Source organism: Globicephala melas, chromosome 19, assembly GCF_963455315.2.
Source record: "Globicephala melas chromosome 19, mGloMel1.2, whole genome shotgun sequence".
Lineage (NCBI taxonomy): Eukaryota > Metazoa > Chordata > Mammalia > Artiodactyla > Delphinidae > Globicephala > Globicephala melas.
The window spans coordinates 56,025,397-56,045,849 of NC_083332.1; the positions used below are offsets into that span (position 1 = coordinate 56,025,397).

Below are 20,453 nucleotides of genomic sequence, written 5' to 3' on the forward strand. Positions count from 1 at the left end.
GTGTTTGCCAGAGGCTCTTCTTGGAAAGGTGCATGGGTGTGGTGAGGGATGGCTGGTCCCTTGGGAGCTCCCACGGCAGCCTGAAAGATGGAACCTCCCCTCGCATGGACTGAGCTGTATAGCTCAGTGGTTGGCGGTATAGGCTTTGGAACAGGATGGACAGGGGTCAGATCTCCACTCCACCACCTGTTACCTGTGCTCCCGGGTGAGCCACTGGTTGCTCATCTGTCACTGGGATAATAGAACCTATCCCAAGAACAGGAAATGGGTGGGAGGAGGGTAGCAAAGCCCTGACAACAGTGCCTTAGGTGTAGTGAGTAGGAAAGACCAAAGCCAGGCTTTCCTCTGCCCTCGGCTGAAAAATGGCTGGTGTTCAATAATCTGTCATAAACGGGGTGCTCAAGCCGCACCAGCATCCACAAAAAGAAAAAGGTGTTAGAATCCAAGAAACATCCTCCCGCGTGTCCTGGATCCCAAGCACATAAGTCAGGCGGTCTCCATGGGAACCGGGACGCTCGTGGCGCTCAGGCACTGACCCTGGTTCTGTGCCGCCTTCACCCCTTGGGCAGCCAGCTTACTGGACAAAAGGAAATCCACGGCTCACTAGCTTTTCTTCCACTGGTAGCTGGTGTAAATGCATCAGCTAACAGGTACTTCTCAAACCTGTTCAGCCCGTGGAGCTCTTTCTAGAACCCGGGAACAGTCGATCTTGGGGTTTACTGCCCAACGAGGAGGTGCCTTATAAACAGCAAACACGGCTGTTAGGAAATAAGAGTTGATACCAGTGAAAGCTTGTGTCCACTGAGACAGCTGGTCAGAGCAGAACACACCAGGACACTAGCAAAAAAGACAATAGTGGCTGTTTCTGAGTTTTTTTCACTGTCTCTTGCTTATTGCATATTCATCCCTTTCCTCATTTGCAACCTCATTCGCCTCCTCATTTGCATACACAGGATGGTGGTCACAGGTACCAGCTGTGTAAGCAAATTCCAGATTGCGGGGCGGGGCGGGGCGGGGCGGTGGGGGGGGGAGAAAAAAACCCTAGAAATTTAGCAAGTTTAATCCATTCCGCTTAATATTTTTGCAAGTTGATTGCTAGAATTTAAACATAGCTAGACCATCTTGGGCCAACTCATGGAACACTAGTGTTCCCTGGGAACCTAGTTTGGGAACCACTGAAATATTCCATGTGCTGCTCCCCAAAGACTACCCGGCACAAAGTCAAGGCCCGAAAGTCTGTTTCTTTACATGTTTATTATGAAGCTGCCTCCGGCCTTCCAAGTGGCATGTGTCACTATGACGAGGGCCAAGCATGAGTTTAAGCCCAAAGAAGAGCCCCATCTGCGGAAGAAGAAACTGTCTCACTGAGAAGTGACCAGTCCAAGGTCACGTCACTCCAGTGGTGAAACAGGGACTTGGAACTCAATTCTTCCTGCCCCGAAGCCATCCTTCCCCTGCTTCCGACCCTGCCTTTGAGGGTCTTCTGATCTATTTAATTAAGAAAAAGTGACAAGTGCCCTCTGTCCGAGGGGCTGAAAGCATTTGAAACTGCATGGACCTTTGAGATGCAAATGTGCCATTTTATTTATTAATTTAATTTTTATTGGAGTATAGTGGATTTAAAATGTGTTTCTGCTGTACAACAAAGCGAATCAGTTATACGTGTACATATATCCACTCTTTTTTAGATTCTTTTCCCATATAGGCCATTACAGAGTATTGAGTTCCCTGTGCTACATAGTAGGTCCTTATTAGTTCTCTCCCTTATATATAGTAGTGTGTATGTGTCAGTCCCAATCTCCCAATTTCCATTTTATTAATAGTGTGTTTTGCTTTGTTTTCCTCCTGCTCTCTCCGCTCATCCTTCAGAACACAAACTTGACTACCCAAGAGCATGAAAACATCATTGTGGTAAGTCCCGGGCAGCCCCTCTCCCTCTGCCCACCTCCTGTGCCCACAAGCCTCCCCTGGTTTGAGTGAACTCTTGAAATGCCAGCGTCATCCCCCAGCACGGTGGCCTTGCTCAATTTTTGTCTTTTCTATCAGGCCAGACATGTCTCCCTCCTGCCTTTGCACGTGTCAGAGCCCCAGTTGATTGGGGGGATGTAATTATCAGTCTCTGAGGTTGGTAGCAAATGTGCCTTAATCGCCTCCTCCTTCCCGAGTCGGTCGCAGGGAGAGGAGGCCGGAGATGGCAGAGACCGTATAATTTACTCTCAGCCCGTAACCCTGTTAGCTGAAAGGTAAACTCTCTCTTTCTTGCGCCAGGACATGCTCCCAATTAATCCACACCTAGAAACCCGGATTGAATTTCCCTCTGATGTGCAAAGTGCGATGGTAGTTTCTGGGACTTGACTTTGATGTGAGCATCTTTGGTGTAAAATGTCTTCCTGGGTGATTTTAAACTATGAAATGTGGTTCTCCCAAGAGAGAAGAAAGAAATGAAGTTGCACCTACTGGGTGCCAAGCACTGAGCTCTGTATTTGAATCCACAGGTAACTAAGATGGCCCCTGCACCCAAGGAGTTCTTGGTCTATTAAATGAGATCACTGCAAAAATAAGAGGCGTGTAACATAGAGAGTAGAGTGATAAACTCACCTGGGAAAGAAGCCAGAGAGCTTCCCAAAGGCAATGATGTCTGAGCCGGGTTTCGAAGGATCAATAGGAGTTTGCCAGATGGCAAAACAGGGGAAGGGCTTTCCAGAGAGAGAAAACAAAGCATGCAGAGAAATTTTTTTTTTAATATTTATTTATTTGTCTGCGCTGGGTCTTTAGTTACGGCACGTGGGATCTTTGTTGCCACGTGCGGGATCTTCAGTTGCAGCATGTGCAGGGATCTAGTTCCCTGACCAGGGATCGAACCTGGGCCCCCTGCATTGGGAGTGCGGAGTCTTAACCGCTGGACCACCAGGGAAGTCCCATGCACAGAGATTTAAAGCAACCTGGTATATTCTGGAAGCTTCAGCATTGCTGGAGCATAAAACCTAAGGAAGTAGGAAGCAGGAAGGCAGAACTTGAAATGGAAGTGAGAGGCAGAGCTTTGTGTGCCCAGGAAAGGACCTGGAACATTTACCTGCCCAAGAGGTCCCGCAGCTGCAGCCTTTGACACAAGGGCCACATCCCAGACACCGTGCCCCTCTGAGCTGCTTTAGGGCTTCGGGAGCCCACCCCCTTGGCCCTGGCCAGCCCGGCCTGGAGAATCACCCTCCATGCTGCAGCTGGGTCCTGTGGGCTCCAAAGGAGGTGAGCCTTAGGGCTTTTATCCTGGAGAGTAAAGGCAGCAGCTTCTGTGGTGTCCCAACCGCAGTGTCTGGCGCATAGCAGCTGCTCAGTGGGTGTCTGCTAAGAATATAGAGGTTTTTCCCATGCTCTGCTCTGACGACCCATTGCCTCCTCTTGCTAGAACAGGGGCAGCATCAGCCTGGACCTCCCCAGTCACCCACCACCGCGTTTCTCTGGCATGTTATTAATTAATAAATTCACTTAACAAAACATTCGTTGACATGTGAGGACAAGTATGTGCCAGACGCTGGTCTCTGTTGCACAGACAGAGCCACCATTGAGGGATTACTGTGTGCTGGCGGGACCTGACAGATAATCCAGAAATCACATGGTCTGGGCTTGAGATTCGTTCAGGGTGTTCGGGAAGCACAGCGGGCAGGCACCTGACCTCCTCTCTCAGGGAGGGGACGGGGAGGGGGATGGAAGAGCGCTTCAAGGAGGAGGTAAGTGAACTGAGTCTTAACAGGTGGATAGGATGCTCCTGGGAAAGGCAGTCCAGGCAGGGAGCCCAGCACAGGCAAAGGCAAAGAGGCTCTCGCTGGTGGAGAAGCAGGCAAGGACGTGGGTGCCGGGGAAGGAGTTGGCATCTTCCCCTCCTGGTTGGCAACACCTGTGGGTCCCACTGTACACCTCAGCCCTGGAAGGAGGGTCAGGGCTTTGGACTTGGGAGGAGCCTGGGAAAGGAGTTGTGATCTGAGAAATCCAGCCTGCATTTATTCAGCTAATTTACTGGGCTGACCCCTAATGGGACTGGGCTGAGCTTCCCTGCTCAGTGGGGATGCCTGAGAACAGGGAAGAATTTGAACTCAGGGTCTGACCCTCAGCCGCCCGTTTTACAGCCTTGCTTTCAGTGTTCTCTATTACCAACGCTGTTACTATCGTGAAGCCTTCTGTAGCCGCCTTTCGTTCCAGCCATTACATTTTCTGATTTGACCTGTTGGCAATTAGTCTTCTCCCAGTGGGGCTTGGTTTTTGTTTTGTTTTTTATGCACTTATTTTTCAAAAGTACTTTCACAAGTAATTTAAGTTGATTTTATTCAACCCATCAGTCAGGCATCAGTGCCGTGGGTAATTGTTAGCTGGTAACAGCTGGCGTGTCACTGGACAAGCGTGGACCTGGAGTCCAGACTCCAGCGGCGTTCCCACGTGCTGGTGAAGAATGTGGGCTTAAAGCTGAGTGTGGTTCAAGTTCAGAGCTGAGTGCAGACCCTGGGCTCACCCCCTACCAGCTGTGACCTTGGGCGAGTAATGGAAGAGCTTTTAATTTCACTTAAAATATCTTTAAAATATTCTTTAAAGTACTTTTGTAAGGATTTCATGAGCATATTTTCATTGTTTAAAAAAAAAAAAAAAGATTTCACCCCATCCCAGCGGCCCCTTCAGAGGCAGCCCTGGAGGTTTTCGTGGGGTGGCAAACCCATGGAGACAGACACGGTTGTGTTTTTATTTTTTGCTTTTAACCTTAAAGATGCGAAGCTTGATGTGTCGTCCTGTGTTCGATTTTTCACTTAACAGCATGTCTTGAAGATTCTTTCAAGTCAAGACGTGCAAGCACGTGTCTAACCCAGGGTTTCTCACCCTCGGCACTAGTGACATTTGGGCATGGGTGATGGTTTGTGGTGGGGCCGTCCTGGGCATCGTAGGATGTTGGGTAGCATCCCTGGCCTCCACCCACTAGAACTCCGCCCAGCATTCCCCTGTTGTGATGATCGTACTGTCTCCACACCTGCTAATATCCCTTGGGAGGGAGGCAGAGCTGACCCTGGTTGAGAACCACTGTTCTACCCCATACTCCATTCTTTCCACTGGCTCTAGAGTATTTGTATTTAACCAGATGGCCATTCAGATCATTTCCAGCTAACTTGACACTCTAAGCCTCAGTCCCCTCATCTATGAAATGTGTGTGATAACAGTGCCATTTCCTACAGGACTGCTGGGAAAGTTAAATGGGCTAACACACCGAACATGCTTGGAAGAGGGCTAGGCTCATAGCAAGATGCCACAGAAACATAAAATCTTCTTATTAATAATACGATCTAAAATGATCCTTACTCTGTGACTGGGGCAGGCCTTGTAACAACCTCCCTGACCCTCTGTCTCTTCATCTGTACAAATGGAAATCACTACCGCTTGACCTCACAGAGTTGTCGTGAGGATCAAATGAGATAATAGCTGTGGAAGCGCGGAGCCCACGCCTGACGCCCACTGTGGACGCTTAATCTGTTCCCACTCCTTTATTCTTTGATTCATCCCTGTGAAAGAGGTGGGCCCAGCTTGACTGAAGGGGCTGAAGCCAGGAGGATACACCCTGCACGTGATCCCTCCTCCCAGAGGTGGTCCCAGAGCTCAGTGTGGGGAGCAGAGCCGCGGGCCAGGCAGCGACTCGAGGGCTGGGGGAGGCCCTTGCCCCGCCCCGCCACCGATGCTGTGGCCTGACCTCTCCCTGCGTTCACCAGCATGGGCAGCAGAGAGTTCCCACCTGACAGGCTGGGCGCTGAACTTCTGAAAATGAGCGTGCAGAGCCCGAACTGTGGGCCCGGCCTACTTTGGGGTGTTTCATCGTCTTTCATTGCCCCATTTCTCCTCCTATGGAGTTGTCACGAGATGGGTTGCTTGTTTCCTGGCCGTGTGGAGAGCCCGGGCTGAGAAGTAGCATGGTGAATAATTCAGGCTCCTGGGTCACACACATGGCTTCAAATCCGGCCCCAGCACATTCTCACCATGCGACCTTGGGCAGCAGACTTTATCTCTCTGAGGAGAAGGCAAGACGCACACCCCGCTCCCAGCACACAGTGAAGATTAAGTGACGTGACACAGCCCAGAGCCCAGCACAGGCAGTGCCTGCCACAGCTACGGCTATTGTGGGTGTGGCTGTTGGTATATTATTATCATCAGTGCAATGATTGGTCCACGTAGCTGCGGGGGATTGTGAGAGGGTGGTGGGCTCAGCCTTGCAGTCAGGTCGGAGCCCACCAGCCCCCTTCCCACACCGTCGGGGAGAGCTGCCTGTGGTGATGGACATGCTCTCCATCTGCGCTGGGCATTGCAGTGGCCACTAGGTTCATGGGGCCGGTGAGCACTGGAAATGCGGTCAGTGCGTCTGAGGAACTGCACTTTCAATTTCATTTCCTTTAGAATCGTTTCTTGGGAATTCTGTGGCGGTCCAGTGGTTGAGACTCCGCGCTTCCACTGTAGGGGGCACGGATTCAATCCCTGGTTGGGGAACTAAGATCCCGCAAGCCATGGAGTGTGGCCAAAAAAAAGAAAAGAAAGAAAGAAAGAAATCGTTTCTTCCGTGTCAGTTACAACGGGAAGAGTTGCACGTGGCTAGTGGCTACCGTGTTGGACCGCCTAGCCCTAGGCGAGTGAGACCCTGGGCCCCCTCTCCACTTGTTGGTCAGCCTGACCGTTGCTGCTGTGAAGCAGAGACTCAGCTTTTGATGATTTCGTCTTCCACATAATGGGGAAGATGGGCCGGTGGTCATCCCCCTACTGCCATCGAGCTACGTGTTCCTTCCCCTAACAGCCCTGAGACAGGCGGAAGCCCTCACCGAGGGGTACCCACCCACATCCAAAGGCCCTGCTTGCGGGAGCAGAGCCAGGAGACCCTCTGAAACCAAGCAGGCAGGGTCTGGGCTACGGGGCTCAGTGATGGGGAAACCCTGTCATCACAGAGCCTTCCTGAGGAGTCAGGCGAGTCCAGTACGGTCCCCCTGTGCTGGTGTCAGTGACAAACTGTACTCCAGGCAGTGGGCTTATCCCAAGCCTGAGACACCAAAGCTTCTAGAGTTTTCTCTCATCACCTCCCCTCAGCAACCCTGTGAATTGGTAACTCTAGTTTTCCACGTTTTGTAGACTAGAATACGAAATGTCCAGAGAGGCCGAGCTGCTCACTCAGTCACACAGCCCGGCAGTCTCGGTGCTGGGTCCTGGGTCTCCCGTTTCCTAATGTTGTGACCAGTGTGGAACTGGGTCCTGGGTCCCCCATTTCCTAATGCTGTGACCAGTCCACAACGAGTGGACTTCACATAGGCATTAACCATCCATCCCATAATGAATGTTTATGGAGAGCTGGCCTTACCTCAGGCTGGGAGAGGCACTTTACACCAGGGGTTCTCAGTTGGGGCCGATTTTGTCCCCCAAGGGGAATTTGGCAATGTCTGGACATAGCTTTTTTTCCATAGTTCCAATTTTTTATTTGAGTTTGAAATTTAGCAAAATCATTAAAACAGAAATTATGGAAGGGGCAGAAAAATCAAGAATCAAACACCATCTGAGCCATGGGAACCTTGCATAGGAATGGCAGTGGGAACAGGTAACAGTGTACAGCTGGCCTAAGAAGGCTCGGTGGTGGGACTTCCCTGGCAGTCCAGTGGTTAGGACTCCACACTTCCAATGCAGGGGGCGCGGGTTCAATCCCTGGTCGGGGAACTTAGGATCCTACACGCCACGCAGCGCAGCCACATTTTTTAAAAAAAAAAAAAAAAAAAAAGACTTGGTGAGGAATGAATTCAAGGGGCATTAGAAATTCTAACCTCCCTTAATATAAAATGAAGTGCATCTGGAGACAGGTTTTTTTTGTTGTTGTTGTTTTTTGCGGTACACGGGCCTCTCACTGTTGTGGCCTCTCCCGTTGCGGAACAAAGGCTCCGGACGCGCAGGCTCAGCAACCATGGCTCACGGGCCCAGCCGCTCCGCGGCATGTGGGATCTTCCCAGACCGGGACACGAACCCGTGTCCCCTGCGTCGGCAGGCGGACTCTCAACCACTGCGCCACCAGGGAAGCCCTGGAGACAGTTTTGATTGTCATGGTTGGCTTGGGGGTTGAGAGCAAGGATGCTACCAGCCATCCTGCAGTGCACAGGACAGCTGCGCTGCAGGCAAGGGCCAGCCCCAGGTGCTCACAGGGCCAGGCTAAGAAGCCTTCTCTGCACAGATTACCTCCGCTCACCTTCAAAGTGATGCTCTCTGGTCCACCTTCCTGGTGGGGACCACAGGGTTAAGAGAGATGAAATAACTTGCTCTAATGGTCACATCATAGCAAGTGCCTGAAGCAGGACTTGCACCCAGGACTCTGCCCCCAAAGCCTGGGCTTATAACCACCACGCGTCCTGCCTTGTAGGCAGGCAGTATGGATCCACGGGGGACGCGGATGGTCATCAGCAGGTCGTGAAACCCCTAAAGCTGCATGCATCGTTACAGATGGATATTTGTAGGGGGCAGCCCAGAGATTTTATCAGCTTCGCAGTGGGAGCCACGTACCCCCCCCACACACACACAATTTAGGAGCTCTGGCCGGCAAGTTAGAGGATGGCTTTTTTGCCCAGAGGGTGACAAGGAGGTTGTGCTTTCCACCGTGAGTTAACCATCTTACGTAGACACCCCCATCCCCACCCCTACGATTCCTTCCAAGAGATTCCGACTGACGTTTGTTCCTTTTGTTTCAGGCAATCGCTCCTTTGCTGGAAAACAACCATCCACCACCAGATCTCTGTGAATTCTTCTGCAAGGTATGGCACTGCTGAAGCAGGCCTGTGTGTTCAGGAAGCAGCCTGTCTCAGTATGTGCACGGCAGGGGTTGGTTTTGCTGAAAACCAAACTTAGACCCTCCCCCGGCCCCGACCCAGGTCAGGGCCCCAGACACAGCCAGAGACAAGCCAGGCACCCCGTTCTTGGGTTACAGCCCCCTCTCCGCCACACAGGTGATAAGCGAGGCCCAGGGTCAGACCAGCAGGTCAGGGAGGAGCATCAGAGTTTTCCTTGGAATGTCTTCCTGGCTGTCTTGGGAGAAGTTTGCAGCAGACTTTCTGAGCTCCTTACATCAGAGCTGGGCTATTATTATTAGCCAGGGCTCCTGTGAGCACCGGCCGGCCCACAGTGAGGGCACAGCCGTGGGGCTTTCCCTGAACAGGGCAGGCAGGCGGGGGATGCCAGGTGAGCTTGGAGGAGCCCTGGAGCAGGACATCCAGTCCCAGGGACCCCATGCCAGGCCAGCCTTGCAGTGGAATCTATGTGGAACATCCCCAGAGCACGTCAGGGACCAGGCATCCCCCGTCTGAGAGCACCTTGGTGGCCCGGGGGCTGGACCAGCACACGATCCTGTTTGATCCTTTGCTGGGTGATTTTTTTTTTTTTTTTTTTTTTTTCCTGTACTCGGGCCTCTCACCGTTGTGGCCTCTCCCGTTGCGGAGCACAGGCTCCGGACACGCAGGCTCAGCGGCCATGACTCACGGTCCCAGCCGCTCCGCGGCATGTGGGATCTTCCAGGACTGGGGCACGAACCCGTGTCCCCTGCATCGGCAGGCGGACTCTCAACCACTGCGCCACCAGGGAAGCCCCTGGGTGCTTTTTTTTAATGCAATGGTCTGATGTCCTTGGAAAGTCGCAGGGCCTGGCTTTGCTGCTTTCCCAGCGCTCCCCTGCTCTTCCTCTCGCCGACCCCCTTCACCGAGCTTGTTCCTTCCACGGCCACACACCGTCCTTTGGGGGTGTGGGCTGTGTGCACCAGTGAGACAGGCGCGTGGGGTGGCAGAGCAGGCTCCTGGGGACCTGCTGGTTCTGGGGTGAAGGGGACCGTGGTGCACTTATTGCTCCTCTGTCCCCTTACCCAGGGAGCATGTCCTCTGTGTGTGTTAGGGGACGCAAGCTTTAGGGAGACAGGATCACATCATCCTCTTTGGCCCTGTCTCTCCATCAGCAGACCTTTCCCAGCGACCCACAGAGCAGAGGGTGGGCCCAGCCTGCTACCTGAAATGCCCAGGTGCATCTCTTAATGTGGGCGTGTGCCAGTGCATGGCCTCTGGCCCACGCGGGTGAGCCCCGAGTGTACAGTTGTGTGTGTGTGTGCAAGAGCGTGTCTAGGCATCGGGCCCTGTGCTGTACCAAGGCCCCCCTGCCCCATGGGGAACAGCTGCGGAAGGAGTAACCACTTGGTGGGACTGCACACAACTAAGACAGGCCTTCTGTGCCCCCAGCACCTGGCGTTGTGCCCCCAAGCAGGGCAGTCAGGTCACCCAGTGTTTGGGCTCCTGAGAGAGCGGCCAGCTGCTCCCTTACCTGTCCCGGCGGGTCATCTCCTCTCTCAGTATTTTGTCCCATTTAATCCAGACCTGCTCCTTGTTCCCCTCTCAAGCTGGGTGGTTTCTCCCAGATCTCACAGCATTCAGACTTTTGTTCTAGAACAATGGACCTTTGTTCAAAGTAAATCATACCTGAGGGTTCCTGGTAGCACAGTTTGAAAAACAGTGATGTGGAGGACACCATCCCTTTTGGCATTTCCTGATAGAACTCCCTGGGTAGCTGCCCTGCCGTTTGGAGCAAGGGGCCCAGGCACAGGGATCGGCGAGACTCAGGGCTGTTTTCCCTCGGGTTGGGGGGGGGGGTTGGAGTTGCAGCCTCAGCACTTCCTCCATCAGGCAGCCCACCCAGAGAGGAAGGCTTGAGGGAACAAAGTCGCCTCCACTGGGTCCACTTGGCCAGCTCTCTGGACACGTCCAGGCAGCCTCTCCTGCCAGACTTGGAAGCCAGGACCCCGAGATTTGGGGAAAGTTTACTTATCAAGAATAGTCTAGGATTTCTAATATCCCAAGTCCAGCGTCCTCTTCCAGGGTTGGAAACAGCACCTTCAGGCCCAGGCAGGTTTAAATGTGGTGGAGCGCATCATCTGTTCCACCCGAAGGCCATCAATTTCACTTTGAAAAATAAAAACCCCCATGCTGGTGAGATAAAATACTTCCAAGAGCTGCGTGTGGCCTGCACCCTGCAGCCAGCTTATCAAAGCCTTCAACTGAGAAGTCACAGAATTTTCGAGATTCTGGCATCCAAGCACTAACCCCCGGTATTCTTGCACCTGATTTTCAAGAGACTCTGGTAGACCCCGAACCTTAGCGCTGTGGGGATCTTGCCCTGTTCAATAGGATTTTGTGGGAACGGACTCCCGTCTATACCCCCTGAAACAACCTCAGACCGTCAGTCAGATCAAAACAAAAAGCAAACGGAAGATCCCATCCCCACCTCCTTCTCTCACTCCCCCAAAATGAACAAAAAGGTGTGCAGCAGTATTGAGCAGGGGAACCCAGGCACCAGAGCCGGGCTCACTGCCCCGAGCCACGGACCACGGTCAGGGCTTCCACAGGCCCCGGCTGGACCCCGCCAGGCTCGGCGCTGACCATTTCCTCCTGCCTCCCCAGCACTGCAGAGAGCGTCCCCGGTCTATGGTGGTCATCGAAGTGTTCACCCCCGTGGTCCAGAGAATTCTCAAGCATAACATGGTAAGTTCCCCCGACACCCGGACCACAGAGCCAGGGGAGGGGCACAAGCTTCCAGTCTTTCGCTTTTCCAAAGATTTGGGGATGGGGTTGGCGGCTGACGGCCAGGGACTGGGCTGGGGATTCTGTTGCACCCTGTGGGTTTTCGTGCACCCTACCCGGCTTGGTTCTGTTTTTTGCTCTTAAGACAACAGGAGGAATCTTTCCACGGTAAGAATGACAAAAATCATGTGGCTGGGGGAAAAGAGATAGTTGTGTAGAGACACAAATAATATCTGTAGAAACTCAGCCCTCGAGGAAGGGGAGGGAACTCCTCACTCCTTAAGAGGGGGCTACCCATAGGAGCGTCCATGGAAAGGGCGGAAAGAGGGCTGCACAGTGCAGAGACCTGACAGTCGTGACCTCAGCCAGAGGTCAGGGTCTACGTCCACAGTGTTAAGTCACAGTGCAGCATGTCCCCTTGGTGTGATGTGAGGAGGAGGGCCCTGGACCTCGCGGGTCTTCTCTCTCAAACCCACCACCTCAGTCTAATCATAACAAAAACGTCAGACTAATCCCAGCTGAGGGACATTCTACAGCACACCTGATGGCCCTCAGAACTGCCAGGTCATCGAACACAAGGAGAGTCTGAGAAGCGGTCACAGCATAGAGGCCCTAGGAGACGTGATGAGTAATTGCAGTGGAGTTTTCTGGATGGGATCCTGGGACAGAAAAAGGACATTAGGGGAAAATCAAGGAAATCCGCATAAAGTATGGACTTAAATTAGGTTAATTTTAAAAAACATAGGCGCAGAATTTCATTGCGCACTCAGTGGTCCGGGCTCTTGTAATCTGCTGGCCCTTTTGCATTCTGTCCTCAGTCCAGTGAGAGCAGCAAATGTCATTGTTTTGTCTGTATTACACATGGGGAAACTGAGGCTGAGCAAAGTCCTCTAACTGGCCCCAGGGCCACAGCTGGGAATAAGAACAACTAGCGCCTACTCTCAGGTATTTACGGAGCACCTTTCAGAGCCGGATGCAGTGTGACGCTCCAGTGTATTATGTCATGTGACCCCCTTGACGGCCCGTGACCTCCTTCTGCAGATGAGGAAGCGGAAACCCAGAAAGTGCCGTGGGTTCCTCCCGGAACCTCTAGGCAGCTGTGATTTCTGTAGGTTACTCAGGGCCCTGTGGGCAGGTGTGGTCTCTCATGAGTGGTGCTAGGGAGCTGGCAGTCTGAAGCAAGGGCTGGTGTTCCAACAGGCTCTGCTGAGCCAGCCACCAACCTGGACTGACGTCGCCTGGGTGGCGTGGAGGTGTCTGTGTCATTGCATCACACGTTGGGCCACTGAATCGGTTGTGGGGTGACCGTGACTACTGCCCCCCCACCCTGTCGAGAGGCAGCATGTGAAAAGAGCTCTGAAAAGGGGTGACCTGCTCACAATTTGGTTTGTGAGGTAGCCTTCCTGTCTCGACACCAGATCCCCAAAGAATAGTACATAACCTACCCCCTTCCCCAGTCAGGAATGGAAAGTATGACACATGCGCCACTCTCCTCCATCCCACACCCCTGGCAGACATCATTAGCCAATTACAGCACTCCTCCTGCAGAGCCCAGAGTTAGCTTCAGTCTTTCTCTGCACAGCATTCCAAGCAGCCACTACCCGTTGTACCATGTTGGTACCCTACAGATTCTCTTTACCATTCTCCCTGAGTGATCACACACCATAATTAAATTGTTGCTTATTTCTGAGATCCTCCTTAATTTGAGATAAACGTATTTCTTGTTTTCTGAACAAGAACTAACAAAGAAACTCCCCTGGGGGATGGGTGTGTGTGTGTGTGTGTGTGTGTGTGCGCGCGCGCGCGCGCGCCCTGCCTTAATTTAGGCTTTAATCGTTGCAAGGGCACTCTCTGGCCTGGGCCAGCTGGGAGGCAAATGTCCCTGATTGTTAACTTCCCCCCCCCGTTTGTTTGTTTATTTATTTATTTATTTATTTATTTATTCTTGGCTGCTTTGGGTCTTCATTGCTGTGCGCGGGCTTTCTCTAGTTGTGGCGAGCGGGGGCTGCTCTTCGTTGTGGTGTGCGGGCTTCTCATTGCAGTGGCTTCTCTTGTTGCGGAGCACGAGCTCTAGGCGTGCGGGCTTCGGTAAATGTGGTGTGCGGCCTCAGTAGTTGTGGCGCACGGGCTTAGATGCTCCGTGGCACGTGGGATCTTCCCGGATCAGGGCTGGAACCCGTGTCCCCTGCATTGGCAGGCAGATTCTTAACCACCGCGCCACCAGGGAAGTCCCCTGATTGTTAACTTTAAAGTCACTGTGGATGTGGTGTGAGGGGAGGGCCATGCCCTTTCAGAGTCCAGAGCAAAGGTTCTGGAGTTTCTTTTGCAAAGGACCTTTTCTCATCACAACACGTCAGTGACAGAGCCACATCCCCAGGGCACCCCTGGCCAGGGTCCATGCCTCCTCAGGTGCGTAAGCATTTTTGCGCATTCCATGGTAGTCAATAGGCTGTTTAATAAGGGTTCTTTTAGGACATCTGACTTCAAAGGGGAAAATGTCAAATTTCAGGCAGCCTCCCAAGGCTTAACCATACAGCATCTCCCTTATACCTGGTTAGTTTTATGGGCCTGGAGTGTTGACTGTGTAATTTTCTGGATAAGAATCAGAACAGCTACAAGGCAGATCCAGAATTTATAGCATCTTTTGTGGCCTGGCAGAGACCGGGGACCCTCAGGCACGAATGCTTACTTCACTTTTAAAGAACTCCCCCGTATGGTCCCGGGGTCTGGGGATGCTGTAACGCTTCACGATCCCACTTGCTTTTAAAGTCCACTAACTACACACTGAACTATGTCAAAGAGAACTGTAGACAGGACAGGGTGGGGGGATTAGGCCCTCCTGCAGAAGAGACAAATGTGACTGTGGCTCACACCAGGCACGGGAAGCGCGGCGGGCCTTCGGTGTCACCCACTTCACACTCCCTAAACCTAAGTGATCGGCCGGGACAGCGTTTCGGAGCTGGCGTGGGGTGTCTGGTCACTGCCTGCCGCCAGCCACAGACCTGTCAGCACAGCCTGAGCCCTGACTTCACCCCACGTGCAGTGTTTCTCAAGGACACGCTTGAATGTTTGGGAAGTGGGGAAGGTCACACACCCCCGTGGTATTCTGGGATTTCAGAGCCTCCCCTACTCTCAGAGTGCATCTTTTGTCACTGTATCCCGTGTCCCGTTTCAGGGATGAGCAAACGGAATCTAGGTTAAGAGTCTCGAAGAATGTTACTCCTTGGGCCACAATAAAAACTAGATACAAATGGAAGCACCCCTTAAGTATGTCCCCCTGGAGATTCTAAACAGTTTGTTCAGCTGCTTCCCCAAGAATGATCACGGATCCTGTGCCCACATGCCACTCATTGGCGTGTTCTTGTGGCAGAGGCGACAAGAAGATGTGGCTGTGGCCTCTAGTGGCCCGTGATCTGACCTCCTACTTTCCAAAGGCAACATATTTGACTTTGCCAAAGAGGCAAAATGTCCCTCACCCACATGTTAAAAGGCCACCAGACCCATCTATAATGTTAATTTCCAGGGAAATGACCTTGACTATCCAGAAATCTAATAACAAAGATAATGGCAGTTAGCAGGGCTTAGTTGAATCAGTTTTCATAGAATCATAAAACGTTAAGGGTGGAAGGGGCCTAGAGATCGTTTCTTCAGCTCTCGTTCCACAGTGGAGACAGTGAGGCCCAGAGAGGGCCATGGCTGCACAAGGCCACACAGCTTTCCTGTTACCCTTTTCCCGGGGACTCAGGGACTCTGGGCAACTTCCTCAGTTTGAAAGCACAATCAAGCTTCCATCTTCTCTTCATGCAGGGGCCCCGTCCTCTAGCCCAACGCTCTGTGTGTGCGTGTATGTGCGTATGTATTTGTGGTGTGTGTGCGCACGCATGCGCGTGCGCCGATCCTTCTGAGCTTTCTCGTGGCGTTTGCTGCCCTCCTTATGCAAAGGCGTAACCCTAGTAGGCAGGATGGAAGCAGATGAGCCCCCGTCGTCTTGAGGATACTAATTCAGCCTCTCACTCCAGGTTGAAGAAGCACCAGGTGCTCTAGAAACTCGCTCCTGTGAGCTGGCAGGAGGGCGTGGGCGGGCAGTGTTCTGATCTGGGCTTTCCCCAGGACCCGCAGGATCGGTTAGATCTACAAGGAAAGTCTCCACAGGCTTTATTTTAGATTACAGTCTGATCCAGGTTGCTTTTTATTAAATGGGTTCCCCCTGAGCAGGGGCAGGAGAAGAAACAGCGGAGTTTGGAGACCACCAGGCTTCCCTCCGATGTCTTACTGGTCAACCTCATCCCCACACCGTGACTTGCCCTCCTGGCCGTTCACAGCCCAGCACGCGAGTTCAGAAGTGCAGTGACGTGGGAAGGGACGCGGTCCTTTCCTGGCCCACGCCCTTCTCTCCTGCACCGCCTGTGCTGCTTCTCCTGACACGTCCCCGAGCCGACAGCCACCTTGGACGTTGGCCTTTCCCCTCTTAGCTGAGAAAGCAGGGGGCCCAGAAACTCTTGGGGGACGGCACAAGAGGAGCCAGTCCCCGCTGAAGGCCAGCTGGGCATCTGCAGGCCCCCGTGCAGCCGCGCAGAAGGGAAACACACCAGCTGGGCTGTTCTCCGAGCACGTCTGGGTGGCACGCTGACCCACAGGGTGGGTGACACGTGTCAGGGACCCTCCTGTGGCAGGACATCTCCCATCTCCACGGGCAGCCGTCGGGAGTTGTGAGGAGAGGGTGACAGGGCCGGTCCCTTCGAGTGAAAGATACTTGTGCTCTTAGGAAGAGATGGCTGGCATGTCCCGGTTGCCTTCCACCCCAGTGTCTCGGGGCAGAGTGGGCTCCCACCACCCCCTGGCCTCCTGCCTGCCTGTCTCCCCAGCTCCTGCCCTCTGCTCTCTCTGCAGGACTTCGGCAAGTGCCCGCGACTGAGGCTGTTCACTCAGGAGTACATCCTCGCCTTGAACGAGCTCAACGCGGGGATGGAGGTGGTGAAGAAGTTCATTCAGAGGTGGGTTCCTCAGCCGGGCCCCCTCCCCTTCCTGGCCTGCAAGCCAGCTTTCCTCTGCGCCCGGAACCACTCACTCCATCGATGCCTGGAGAGGAGCTGCTGGCGTTCAGAGGCCCCGAGCGTCTCATCTTCTATGAGCGTCTCCTGCGTCCTCCTGACCCCACGTGGTCTGAGGCACTTGCTTGCTGTGTGACATTGAGCCAGTCACTGTACCTCTCTGATCCTCTTTCCTCTGCTATCCACAGGGGTTGTCGTGCAGTTAAATGAGATGATATATGAGGAAGCCCCTAGCACAGTGCCTGATGCTCAGTAGGAACTCAGGAAATGGTTAACAGTCCTAAATAATAAGAGGATTTCTGTGGATCCCACCTGTGGGTGCTGGGTGTGTAGGGAACGATCTCCTGCTAGCCCAGGAGAGTCATCACTGGGGATTTGAACAGCCACCTCCCAGACTTGGCCTAGAGGAAGCCTGATATTCTGACTCTTATTTTTGGTGTTTGGGGCGGGGAGGGGGTGCTTTTGTTTTGATTTTTTAAATTTTTCTCTGTGCCTCAGTTTCCTCATCTGTAAGATGAGAACTATAGTACTTACTTCAGCTAGGTAACATGAGGATTCTGTGAGCTTATACACATAAACACCAAGAACGGTGCCTAAGTGTGATGGGAACGTTAGTGGTCGTCATCACGACTCTTCTCATTTTTTAAGAAAATCGTGACAGCCTGTTGAAGCCGGTTCCAAAAGATAGTCACCTGGAACTCACAAAGCATTTCCAAACCCAAGGAATGTGTCCTTCTGGGCACTTCCCTGGCAGTGCAGTGGTTAAGACTCCGCACTTCCACTGCAGGGGGCACGGGTTCCATCCCTAGTCGGGGAGCTAAGATCCTGCATGCCGCGCGGCACAGCCAAAGAAAAATAGATAAATTAAAAAAAAAAAAAAGTTGTCCTGCTGGAACCCTGGTGACCCCAGGGTCCCTTTAAAGCACCCAGTAATGGTTTACGAAATTGTTTCAGGTTAGGCCTCTTAGTCCCAGCGGCCACACCAATTTTCCAGGAATGTTACAGGTATTATCCCCAGGCCCCAAGCAGCCCTGGGAGTAGGGATATTAGCCCCATTTTACAGATGAGAAAACTGAGGCACAGACCTAGCTGTGACGAATAACAATGGCTGGCATTTATGGAGGACTTAGCAAATGTGTCCCAGACCTCATGCTAGGCCAGGATCAGGTTGACCATAATAACTTTTCTTTCAAAGCAGGCCACTTGGAAAGGAAAATGAGGTGAATGATGGTTACAGAACCGCTGGGCATGAATTACAGACACAGGACGTATGGCCACTGTCCGCTGACTCTTCCCATGAATTAGAAAATTAGATCCTCACGGTACCCACTGAGGAGGGGGCCGTTGTCCCCATTTTCTAGCTTAGGAAAGAGTGCAGAGTTTAAGAAGCTCACCAAGGCCACTCAGCTGGGCGTGAACACAGGCTCCCTGGATCTGGAGCCCACGGTCCAGAGCTTGGCTCTCTGCTGCCTGCACATGGCAGAGCCAGGACGCAAATTGCCAACCCCCCAGCAGAGGACTTGCGGTGCCCCCCATCCCACCCCCCAGTGTGTGTCTGAAGGGCACCCCGTCTCCCCCTCCTCCCTGCCGTCACCTCACCTAGCCCTCTCCTCTTTTCTAGCATGCACGGCCCCACGGGGCACTGCCCCCACCCCCGGGTCCTGCCCAACCTGGTGGCTGTGTGCCTGGCCGCCATCTACTCCTGCTACGAAGAGTTCATCAACAGGTCAGTCCCCACCGCCTCGGGAGGGCCTGGGTGGGACACGCTTGCCCCAAGGACGGTGACCTGTACACACCTGGCCAGGCGGGGAGGTGGAATGGCTTCCACTGGACCTGCCTCAAGTGTGTTTGCCAAATCCCCTGTGTTCACTGGTGCCAGGGCCCAGAACCCAGGGATGTGACTGGAAAAGCAAACACTGTGAATCAATACTGGCACTGCAAGGCCGTCGTGTTGACTTGGCTTTAGGAACAAGTGTTTTATTCTGAAGATTTCTCACCAGCGGGCACATGTAACCGGAAGAAGACATGACGGAGCCACTGTCCTGGGTCCCCCCAGGGTTTGGGGGCAAGCAGCTTATTAGGGAGGTAACCCCAGGAAGCAGTGGGAGGGAGCCTGGGAAGGGAGGACAGCCAGCAGACTCGACGTTCGTAAGCAGGTGACCACTGCAGGCACCTGTGCGTGTCCCAGTGGGACCTCCCGGGAGACTGTGGAATGTTCTCTCAGAGTCCCTCCCCTGAAGGATGATGACACCCGGGTAGTTACTTACCAGCTCCCATTCTTCCCGGATTGAGGTTGGCTCCTGGGATGCAGTGTGACGCGGATGCCATTGGTCATATAGAACTTTCTCTGGTGATCTCTGGGGTCATCAGAGAAGGTATGATGTGCAGGGCACAGATGGCATCTTCTGCAGCCGCCCTGTCCAGTTGTTCAGGTGGAGTACTGCACAACTTGGAGAGGACCGAAATGTGTCTAGGCGCCGCTAGAGCTGGGAGCATTGCAGGAATGTATTTCAGTCCTTAAAGGAAAGGCAGTGGAGCATCACTGAAAACCTGTGCAAACAGGGCAACATGAAGATGTCATGCTGGTCATTCCCAGGCGCCTGTTCCATGCCCTACAGCATGTTATATTAAAAGCCAAAAAAAAAAAAAGGAGGAGGCAGTAGAGAGTAAGGCATGGCCTGTACAACCATCCTCGGCATCCCTGTGTACATGGATGGTCACTTGCCCTTGGCCTCATGCACTGCAGCTCTGGAGCTGATCCGCGTGCATTTCAAGCCCAGGCCACCCCAGCAAGTAGGAAGAGCATCAGGGGTGCCACAGACTCGCAGGCTCCTTTTCCTCCTGAAGCGTCCGCCTCATCCACCCTCCCCGGGCTCGCTCCGCAGACACCTGAGCTGGGACTTAGGTTTCGGGGCAGGAACAGGAAACAGCACCTGGCAGCGTTCTCCCTCTGCGACTCCAAGGCTCTGCCTGGCTGCCCTAGAGCAGGGTTTCCCTGACTGGGGAGCAGGAAGCAGAATGGAATCTCTTTCCCAGTTCCCACCCTAGGAGAAGGGCAGAGATGGAAAGAACCAGAATTAGGACCCGTGCACACTGTACACGGCAACAGCCAGCCTCTGTCCTTCTCTCATCCTTTCAACACTTGTTTAGTGAGCGTCCCTGCTGTGCCAGGTGCTGAAGGTACAAAAGTAAACCAGCCGATGGGGCCCCTGCCCTCCCAGAGCGGATGGTGTGGCAGTGGGCGGAGCGGGTGGGAGTGAGAATGCGATCGATTTCATCAGGGCTGTGATGAAAGACGCCAGAGGCATAATTAACGTGGTCCACGGCAAGGAGTCTCAACCCTGGCTGCGTGTCAGAGTCACTGGGAAGGCTTTACAGAAGCTAAACACACATAAACCCTGGGACCCAGCTCTCATCACTTCGGTATATTCATCAGAAGGCATGTGCAAGAAGGTTTACAGCAGCATTATTTGTAACAGCCCCAAAGTAGAATCTGCCTCAACCCCAGTGTCCTACAGCAGGAGAACGGGTACGTTGTGGTGTGTTCACACGAAGGCACACTGCAGGACAGCAAGAATGAACAAACTAGTGCAACCAGCAAGCAGCGAACTAATCTTACAGACGTAATATGGAGGAAAAGAAGCCACAACCGAAAGATACACAGAGTGTGAATCTCGTCCCTTGAGTTTCAAGAACAGGCAAAACCAATCTCTGGTGATAGAGGCCAGAATGGTGGCAGCCTCGGGGCAGGGACTTAGGTGGAAAGGCGTGAGAGGAGCTTCTGAGTCCTTGGAAATGTTTCACATCTTGA

At 53.1% G+C, this 20,453-nt stretch overlaps 1 protein-coding gene across 3 annotated transcripts in view; it reads left to right on the forward strand.

Annotated features, from left to right (window-relative positions):
* The window catches only part of CMIP (c-Maf inducing protein), a 237,898-nt gene that overhangs the window by 188,677 nt on the left and 28,768 nt on the right, over positions 1–20,453 (forward strand). For all 3 annotated transcript variants that reach the window (XM_060288883.2, XM_030863243.3, XM_060288884.1), the window contains 5 exons: positions 1,870–1,911; positions 8,730–8,792; positions 11,472–11,552; positions 16,482–16,585; positions 18,264–18,368. In XM_060288883.2, coding sequence (XP_060144866.1) covers positions 1,870–1,911; positions 8,730–8,792; positions 11,472–11,552; positions 16,482–16,585; positions 18,264–18,368 — 395 coding nt within the window. The remainder of the gene's footprint in view (positions 1–1,869; positions 1,912–8,729; positions 8,793–11,471; positions 11,553–16,481; positions 16,586–18,263; positions 18,369–20,453) is intronic.